The sequence below is a fragment of the Stylophora pistillata genome, chromosome 13, assembly GCF_964205215.1.
Source record: "Stylophora pistillata chromosome 13, jaStyPist1.2, whole genome shotgun sequence".
Classification (NCBI taxonomy): Eukaryota; Metazoa; Cnidaria; class Anthozoa; order Scleractinia; family Pocilloporidae; genus Stylophora; species Stylophora pistillata.
This window is the reverse complement of record NC_142531.1, coordinates 24,308,943-24,318,628: the sequence shown is the minus strand read 5'-3', so window position 1 is coordinate 24,318,628 and position 9,686 is coordinate 24,308,943. Positions and strand designations below refer to the sequence as shown.

General features: G+C 36.6%; 2 protein-coding genes and 1 non-coding gene across 3 annotated transcripts; 1 reads left to right on the top strand and 2 right to left on the bottom strand.

Annotated features, from left to right (window-relative positions):
• Positions 1–1,986: 1,986 nt before the first annotated feature.
• On the top strand, positions 1,987–2,068 carry Trnal-uag (transfer RNA leucine (anticodon UAG)). Its single transcript has one exon. It is a non-coding gene; the product is annotated as a tRNA-Leu (tRNA).
• A 583-nt stretch (positions 2,069–2,651) lies between these two features.
• LOC111341033 (DNA-directed RNA polymerase III subunit RPC9) lies at positions 2,652–5,786 on the bottom strand. Its single transcript, XM_022947972.2, has 7 exons — positions 5,632–5,786; positions 5,472–5,508; positions 4,354–4,452; positions 4,205–4,243; positions 4,036–4,091; positions 3,333–3,390; positions 2,652–3,059 (listed from the first exon to the last, which is right to left on the bottom strand). The coding sequence occupies exons 1-7, from the start codon at positions 5,637–5,639 to the stop codon at positions 2,919–2,921; spliced, it is 438 nt and encodes a 145-aa protein (XP_022803707.1). The 5' UTR covers positions 5,640–5,786; the 3' UTR covers positions 2,652–2,918.
• Positions 5,787–6,309: 523 nt separating this feature from the next.
• On the bottom strand, positions 6,310–9,414 carry LOC111322109 (uncharacterized). Its single transcript, XM_022925162.2, has 2 exons — positions 8,645–9,414; positions 6,310–8,357 (listed from the first exon to the last, which is right to left on the bottom strand). The coding sequence occupies exons 1-2, from the start codon at positions 8,985–8,987 to the stop codon at positions 6,802–6,804; spliced, it is 1,899 nt and encodes a 632-aa protein (XP_022780897.1). The 5' UTR covers positions 8,988–9,414; the 3' UTR covers positions 6,310–6,801.
• Positions 9,415–9,686: the final 272 nt, after the last annotated feature.

Here is a 9,686-nt window from a genome sequence, read left to right as displayed (position 1 = left end):
TCAACCAAAATGGCTGCGTTAAAAAAAAACAATCTGATTGTGCAATTATTTCTTATTAGTCAACAATTCCCATAACTTGCAAAGCTTCATACGGCAAGGGGACAGACTTATTTTGGTAAGAAGTAGATTTTAATATCAATCAGTGCTGCAACAAGTATATAAGTGCTGTGTTATTCTCTAATATACGGTAGTGGAGTGAAAATATGTTGAGGATGAGACAGATGAAGTAATGTTTCATTATTTTCATTTGTACAAGTGTTTTTGAAGTCTCCTTCACAGTTATTTTCCTGAAGAAGTCTATTATTTGCTATGATTCTGTGCTGCATCATGAAAATACAATACACGATATTCAGTAATGGTAAAGTAGTTTTTAATAATGGTACACTTGACTCAACATTTATTTTAAACACATGAAAAATAAATTTCAAAGTCAATTACCTTTGTTTTTTCTTTTCCTTTTATACACTGAATCATAAATTGAATTGACCCAATAAGAGGATATGTAGCCTTTCAGGTGGCTCTTGCTGGCTGGGTTAACCTTCTACTCCCAGATCTCATTTGTATTTTCCCTTACTGTTTATGACATTAGCTCAGGGAATTTGGTATTGGATCAACTAATAATCCCCTATGTGATATTTTTCTTATGGCTAATCTGCTTGATACTGTATTGAATGTAAGTCTCTCTTTGGATTCAAAGGGTAAAGCACAGTCATCCCAACCTGGAAACAGGACTGTTACTGCTCCCTTTCCCTGATCTCAGATAAGATGTAGTATCAAATGTTTGGTACTATAAGCCTTGTATCGATAATGTGTATAATTTATTAAAAACTGGATCATTGGATAATGCAATATATTGTCAATTCATTGGATCATTGGATAATGCAGTTCAATTAGTAGTAGTAGTAGTAGTAGTAGTATCTTTATTTATACACGATAAGAATTAAAGCTAAAAAGCTTGTGGGGTCGTGTACTTAACAAAATAGTATCTAGCCAGCTTATGATACTACTAAGACATTTCAAACTAAAGAAGAAACTTTAATACAATAAAACATTCAATTTCCTCTCAACTTAAAAATACTTGTAATCAGTTAATCTATTCCTAGCCATCGAACCTGATAAACTAGTAAAAGTAAAGCTTGTGAAGTGATTGTTTCTCCTGAGTAGCCTCCTGAGATTCTTAAGGGCGAAACTACCTACATTTTTGACGTGATGGTTAACATAGTTCCATAGTACCGAACCTCTATATGCTAAAGAGTCCTTTAACAATCTAGAGTTGAATCTACATGTGGTTATTGCTTCTTGGTCTCTTAGTGAATAGCTACATTCCCGCCTTATGAATATGCTATTAATTAGAGACTGAGGTAGTGAGACTTTACTTGCTTTATAAAAAAGGTTAACTATTTCAAATTTGTATTCTAAATTGATCGTATCCCATCCTGAAACGTCGAGAGCTACATTAGATTCCGTATCTTTGGATAAGTTGTAGACTTTTCATTGGCTTAGCCATTATGGTATTATGAGCCAATATGCCTTAATCTATTATCTGTACATTGTAACATCCAGTTTCTTCTTACAAAATAAAGTTGAGAAGGTTTGTCTAATATCTTGGGGGCATTTTTTTTACTAAAACAATTATTCCACTTGCACTTGTTGGATATGAGATGATTATAGCCAACTCGGTGCTATGCTCCTCGGCTATTTATCATCTCATATCCAATGTGTGCTCGTGAAATAATTGTGAAGTAGAAGATCCTTTTCCAGGTATTGATGGTTTGATCAGCTCCAACAAAACTTTCACCACAAAAGAAAGGAGCTATTTACCAATCATCCCGTCAGTCAAAGTCACATATAAATTTTATAAATAATATTCCAAGGAGTGTTGACTCATTTACATTGCTATGATATGGAGACACCAATCCCTGAGAGGGTGGCTAAATTGGAACAATTGTTTATATAATAAATTTTCTCCCTCACTTAGACGTGGAAGGTAGCGTGGCCGAGTGGTCTAAGGCGCTGGTTTTAGGCACCAGTCATTTCGATGGCGTGGGTTCGAATCCCACCGCTGCCAATTCATTATTTTTTTTTAATTGTCTCTCTTTTGGATTTGGTTAACCAATTTATTCACCCCACTCGTTGAGAATAAAGTTTGACTGGACTTCGATCAAGAACTGCGAGATTTCTCACAAGCAAAATGCTGTTTTTCAAACAATTTCTTTTATTTGGCGGCTCCGATCTTCCTCTAACATTGGCAAACAATTTCATCTATCTCAGTTTAAAATCCGATCGATTTTGTTCATGTACGAACATCAGCCTGCCAGGATTGCGTAAACAATTTTCTTGTGTTTTTTTTTTACTTTCAAAAGTAACCTTATGGGAAAATTGTAAAAATTATTTGAAAGACCTCGGATAACTAGACTTGTTGAGGGGGAAAATAAAGCGATCAATCTTTCAGTGAGGTGACGTGACGTGGAGGGAGAAGACGGGAGCGCTCGTATTTCTAGTTTGAGGAGGAAATTTCGTGAAAGCTACAAAAAATGCATAGTCAGAAAGTTAAAAATATCCTTTTCCCTGCAAAAAGATATTAAATTTGAGTCGCTTTCTTAACAAATTTCAGATCCCCTCATCTCCTATTTTGTCAAAAGTCACGACAGTTTAGAAAGTGACATGTTAAGTTTTTAATTTTCAATAAAGCATGTCATCACGACTACTACCAACTAGGATATCCCATCCCTCATAAGCAATCAATTTTTGTTTTAGGCTAACATAAATATTGTTATTTTTTGGATGAAATTGCCATTGAAATTCCATGCCTACGGATACTCACAAACAATCTAAAAGTTAAAAATAGTCGTTAAATATCTTCTAATTCTATCATTTTCTTGAATGAAATGTGTTGTTTCATTAGTTCATTTTGTCCACTAAGACATTTCTTCTTCATCTTCCTGTTTTTCCTCAACCACTGTCTCTTCATTAGGATCAGGAAGCTTTGTGGCAATTACATTCAAAAGTTCCTCAATCTCTTGATCAGTTTTCAAACGCTCTTCACTATCTTCAATGATCTAGGATAAACAAAACTTTTTAATTCATAATATGTATGTAGATTTCTGTAGTTTTTCCAATTCATTGTAACATAAGATATGTAGTTTTATCTTATGATGGAATAAAGACTTTTATAAGTACAGAATTGTAAAATCGTAAAACCAAAAATTTGTGGTTCCCTGAAAAAAATTCACAAAGTAATAAAAATTGTGCAATGACATATTTTATGACAAACTTGGCAAAATCTTGAAGTGCCAATGATGAGGAAAGAGAAATAACAAAAAGCAACTTACCAGATGAATTTCAACCAGTGTTGTTGGTCTCAGATTCAACAATTGAAGCTTCTCTGCTCTGTTAAAAACATATTACCATATATCAACCTTTTGACCCTAAGAGTGACTAACATCTTATTTCTCCTTACACTATCATCTTTGAATCACACAATAAGGTCACAAAGATAAAAGATATGATCACCAACAACAGAAACTCTTGTTATGAAATACGTTGTTGTTCATTGTGGTAGCTGGATGATAATATAAATTTGTTGTGTTGTCTCACGATGAAGTCACTAGATGTAGAATGTAACGTTTTGACAGCTTACCACGAGTCTTCTTCAATGAACACCTGAGGAAACCATGGTGCATGGAAACAATAGCCGGATTGAAATGCACCAATCACAACAGACTACCCGTGATATATAATGCTGTGCTGCAACCAGTTGACCCCATCGCCTGAAGAAGACTTGCAGTAAGCAGTCGAAATGTTGCATTCTATACCTAGTGACTTTGTCGTGAGACAACAGAACAAATTTATATTATCAATAAAAGCTCTTGATTATTAAACAAATCCTAACTGTCAGCATCTGCAGAAATGTCAAGAGAACAGTATGGATAATATGCATATTGATGTTAGGGTTTTTAAGAGTTACATGCATAAAGAGAGTGCTGGGAAAAGTTATCAAACATTGTGTTATTTCACAAAGTGACAGAAGAAAACCTTGTTAAGTTGAATGGCTGCATGGCTTTCAGAAATTCTTCTATTATCTCTGGACTCTGCAAAAAAAAACAAAAAAAAACAATTCCAGAGAATGTTTCCAAATAATTTAATCAAACTGTAGTGGTCAATTTAAGCTCAAAGAAAAAAGCGGTTCTTTGTATGACCACACCTGGTGTTTGCAAGGAGTTTTCTCCAAATGTTTTCTGGCCTGAAAGTAGACAACACTATACTTCACTAACAAGTTAACACTATTAATCATGCTATAAGCTTTATGCAACCTTGAACAAAACCTCTTAAAAAAATGATAACTTTACTGACCTCATAGCAAATTGTTGACAGGTTTACAAGGTGTTTCTGTCTCTTCTTGCTCTTGTCAACTTTGTTTTGGTTTTCTGTTTCTAGCAATAGCTGATACACCTAGTAAATACAAGCAATTGCAATAGTATTTGAGGAGGAATTTTACAACATAAAAGGAGGCAGGGTAGGGAAAAATTCTCAACAATAATAGCAATACCTTAAATAAAATCACTATAATTATCAAAGCACAAGAGACAGTTTACCTTTAACCCCTTAGTTCCCATCGGTGACCAAGACAGAATTTCTTCTTACGATATCAATACAATGTCAAGCAGACAAGTGATGAGAATAAAGACAAAATTTCAATTAAGGGATTTTTAGTTGATCCAATACCAAAGTCTCCAAGCTAACATCATAAGAATGGTATGGCAGACAGTAAGGAGAGTTTCAAATGAGATCTTTGGACTGAATGGGTTAAGGGAACACAAGTCTATGCAAGTAGTCATAGTGGTGGCAGCTTGTTCCATACAACAAGTGCATACACTAAAAATTCAGTGATGGTAATCTTAAGTTGTCTTAAGGGCAAACAAGTTCCAGAGACATGTCCCATTAAGTTGTGGATGACACCATATATATTAACTTTTCAAGGGATTGGCTGTGGTCACTGGTTCCTGTCTTTTCCCTAATTTATGACAATCCTTAACACAATCATCCCTTAGATCTGAGAGATGGTCCTCGGTGCTGATGAACAAGGATTTCTACGTTGTCAAGTTCCGAGATTTTAGTACCATATCGGAGCAATATCCCAAAATTGACAATTTTCGTCATCCTCACTACCTTTCTGATTGACAAAAAAATTGGAGAAATCAATCTAATACTGGCTCCTTATGAGAGTTAAGGAGTTGGCTAAATTATGAAATGTTGGGAAATGATAATCATAAATGTCTTGCAAACGCTGTTTTCTATAGTCTATTTTATCTACATGGGTCATCTGATCACTCTTGTCTGCTTGTTGTAGGAATCAGCTGAAACTTTTAAAACTTCAGGGTTTTTCAAGGGAAAACATGACCAAAGACAGTCCTAGATGATTCACTTAATATCTTCAGCTTGAAGATAAGAAATTTCCAAGGCAACGTTACCTCATAATTGCTCAACATAGCGGCCTTGTCATTCAGTCTGCAAATCGAAGATCGTAGAGTTAGCGTCACTTTTATATTTTCTGAACTGAAACTTCTCAAAAATTTAAATGTTCGGACGTTTGAGTGATAATATCACAAAAAAATTAATATTTCTTCTTACACTTCCATTTTGTCAGCCCGTGAGAACTCTTAAAACAAACACATCACGGATGTATATCCCGCAAGTCGATTTTCTTAAAATTCGCCCGCCATCTTGAACTCACACAAAAGGTTACCAAGCTACCTCTATCCCCCATCCAATCCAGCCCTTCGAGATGAGTAGTCATTTCGTGTGGTCAGGACTGATTCATCGTAGACCCTTCAAAGAACAAAAGAATCGGAGATCTTTGTATTTAATCTTCTTTATTTCAGGGTCTTTCCAAAACTGTTCGTCGTCTAAGATGCTTTTTTTTTGTTTTCATTTGCCATATGTTTTGTGCGGTCTTGGTGAGGAGCATTTCATAGGAAATTACTTAGTATCTCTGAGGTTGATGAAGACACTCCATCCAGACCGAAAATCCGGTTAGAATTTACTTGGTTACAACGACACCAACCACGACGAATTTGATGTTGTTTGCTTTCTTCTGTAAACTCCCGGGGTGAGAAATTAAAACCCCTTCTTAAAGTTTATACTCAAGTTTTACCACACCCAAATTAAGGCGGGGGTAAACCTGAAAAAATGCCCATTTTTCACTCATTTTTCACAGCTAGGACTTACTTCAAAACTTAGGCAAACTATATATCCCTGGAAAGCTTATGACTTGAAGATCATGAAAAAAAATATTTTAGACTCAACATGTCAATTGTAATAGGATACCACTCATTTAATTGAGCTCCCTGCTGGGTTCTACCAGGGGTTACTTAAGAAAAGATAACTCCTTCTGGAATTAATGAAAAATAACGTTTTTAGTATCAATTCAAAGAAGACATGTTGCTTACTGTTATAAGCAGAGGGATTTCTAATATGTTGAAAACATTTTAAATGATAATCAATTAAATTTGACATGGAAAATCAGAGGGGTGTTTCACTTCATAACTTTAAGTACATACATCATATGGAAAATTGCTCTGCTTATAACACAAAACTTATTAAAAGGAACAAATGCTGAAAATTTCAGATCAATTGGATAAATTGTTGTCAAGATATCTTTTCTAGAAGACAAAATTATTGCGTAATGATAAAATGGCCTTTAAACTTACAGATAGCAATCAAACTTAATTTTTTACAATATGTAACCACTATAGTGGCCCAAGTGTCCATATTTTGTCCACAGGAGTATCTAAAAGTAATTTAAAAACATCCTGGTTCATAAGTAACTCCTTCAGCTTCTCGAAGGGCTTCCTCTCGACGAGTCCTCAGAAGTCGCTCCCCTTGACGCCGTCTCTTTTCCTTCTGCATAACCTGCAAATCGGACTTAGCCAATCTTTTACTGTCTTTTGCATGTGTTGCCACTCTTGTACAAACACCACCAGGGATACAAAGCCTCTCCATGATTTTTAGCCTACTAGAAGCTCCATTATGGTAGTGGCAGACTGCTGATGCTGCAGCACACCGAATTACTTTTGCACCATGGTGTTTATGTTTAGGACACCGTACCCACACCATTGAGTTAACACACTCATTGGGATTTTGTGTTGTTCCCAACACACACCTCTCTAGCAATTTCGAGTCACTTAGAGTCATAAAAGTGGGTTTCAAGACATCAAGAAAGACATCTGGCAAACAGTTACCACTACTGTATGTAGATGTTCCTGTTGCTTTGTCTTGCTTCCATTTACACCAAGAGGATTCCCCTGGTGGACAAAATCGATGCTGTTTGGCTGGGTCATTTGACTCAACATTGTGATGGAGTATTGCAATAATGTTTTTTTTCATTCCATAAACTGCAACCTCCACCTCCCTTCTTCCTGGATTGGATTTCCTGATGGTATTTTGCCGAATTGCAAGTCCATAATCTTTCTGGAACTTCTTTATTCTTGTGTCAGACAGTCTCCCTATACCACCAATAGGTTTGCCATCAGCTAGTTTCCCTTTAGTTCTAGCCTTCAGGTTCAACAGATGTTTGCCCATCCTTTTTTGGACATGTCCCACGCAGTCTAATTTCTCAACTTTGATTTCACCATAAATATTTTCCACAGAATTAAAGGCCTTGCTATCACCATCGCTCACCATCCATCTGTACCTCAGGTTGTGACGTTCCAATGACCTTTCCCACAAGACTACAGCTCCTTCACACTCCATTGCTGGTGAGCTACCAGCAAAGTTTATGTCACACTCATGTTCCAACAACCACTCCTCAAATTCTTCCTCATTTACACATTTTGCTTTATTTAAAGCACATTTCTGACATGCCTTTGAAAGGACATGGTAGTCCAAAACTTCACCAGTGTCCACTGAAATGACAAAAACCACTCCAGTTAATGAGGTAAACCCTCGTTTGGCCCAAGTGCCATCAAAACTTACAACAGCATCCAGAGTATCATCCAGATCTTTTTCTGGGTTTTCTTCCAAAATCTGCTGCCGAAGTCTCTCTCCAGCTTTTCTCATGTCATCCTTTGCTTCATCCTCAAGAGCTTCCAGGATGTTGTCCACTTGTTTGTAGTAGGCAGGCTTAGAAAGGCAAGGCATGTTCATTATACCACAGAATGTGGCAAGGCCTTCATAACCACAACCACTCTCTATAGCATGGTAGACAACTCGGCGGTTAATGTCATAGGATTTCCCTCGCTGGGTCACACCACTGGATGTTGGAAGCGGACTGGATTCCTCACAGGAACTGCACTGAAGGGAAAACTGTGACATCAGCCCTGCTCTTGCACTTTTATCTTCCTCAAGAGTTAAGGTGCCTAAAGACAAATCAAGTGAAAATTGTAACATAAATCGGGCAATTTTATTATAAGCAAAGTACAGACCTCAAGTCAGAAATACACATACTGTGGTTTTTCCCCATAATTTTTTGTTTACAGTTTATATGCACAATATATACCTCAAAATCTTTCTCTTAACCAATCCAAGATTTAATAGATAAATCAGCATATTTAGCAGGGGAAACTGGAACTAAGGGTCGAAATGATATGGGAAATACGTCATAATCGAGAACAGAGAAAGACATAGATTTCAAAAAATTTCTCACCTTTCTCACACACGTGTGCCTTAGAGAGGGCCGTGGATAAATTTTTCACATTTATTAATCTATATTCCTCGCTTTCCTCGGTATTGAAGGTATACTCTTCATCAGTGCTGTCTAAAAGAAGCTCCTCGTCGGCATATTTCATTTTCTTTCTTGAGGAACCAACGGTTTCTTTAGAGTCCGAGTCGGAGAGCTGATTTTCATCCCGCGAAGTGCTCGGAGTTGAGGCGGCGATTTCGTAAACATCAGGAGCTGTTTCTTCAGACTCTTCTTTCTGTTTTCGCCTTCCAGAAAAATATCTCTTTCTTTTCTTCCTGTAGACAGATCTACTTTTCTCTCCGACCATTTTCGATATAACTTCTCCTTTGATTATAACTTTTCCTTTGATTGCTCCGAGTACACTGAGTGTCACAGTCGACCAAAACTGCCTCTAAATCTATCCCATAATGGTTTTGACCCTAGAAAACCCTTCAGATAAGACTAAATGAAGTATCTCTCGATAAATCCTGCCCGTTTGGAGCTTGGTTGCCAGAAAAACACGTTATAAACAACTGAAAAATTAAAAAATGCTCTTCTCGTTGCCATGGTAACCACGCCATTAGTCAGAGCGGGAATTTTAAAATCGCTCAAAAAGGCAAAAATAGTGAAAATAAGTGGAAAATTATTTTTCCATAGCAAAGTTTAATACCCAAAGCTGCAAATTCCGAGGAAAACAAAAAACTCAGTTTTGGAGCAAATTTCAGGTTTACCCCCGCCTTAATTGTACTAAAACCTCCCTCTTCCTTCTTTCTTCATTTTTCTTACTTTGTATTCCCTATAAAGTCGATCAATATGGTAAAAATTTAACAAATCGACAGTGGTTTAGCGGGATCTGTATTCTTATCGACAGCTATACTCGTCATCACAGTGGTCAAATTTATCGCGGACTCACTGTTTTTTTACCACAATATTTGACGAACTATTCTTTCAGAGCGTGACACGTTGCGTGACACGTTGACGCCAGCCGCGTTGTCTGTACCCATGTTGACAACGATAAGTTGGCCAA

What these genes read in the sequence shown, in the direction of transcription:
- LOC111341033 (XM_022947972.2), bottom strand. An exon ending in CTATGTTGAGCAATTATGAG is followed by an intron (nt 4,453 to 5,471) that starts GTAACGTTGCCT and finishes TGTATTTACTAG; the next exon opens with GTGTATCAGCTATTGCTAGA. An exon ending in CACTGGTTGAAATTCATCTG is followed by an intron (nt 3,060 to 3,332) that starts GTAAGTTGCTTT and finishes TGTTTATCCTAG; the next exon opens with ATCATTGAAGATAGTGAAGA.
- LOC111322109 (XM_022925162.2), bottom strand. Translation starts at nt 8,987, where the DNA reads ATGGTCGGAGAGAAAAGTAGATCTGTCTACAGGAAGAAAAGAAAGAGA. An exon ending in GGCACACGTGTGTGAGAAAG is followed by an intron (nt 8,358 to 8,644) that starts GTGAGAAATTTT and finishes ATTTGTCTTTAG; the next exon opens with GCACCTTAACTCTTGAGGAA.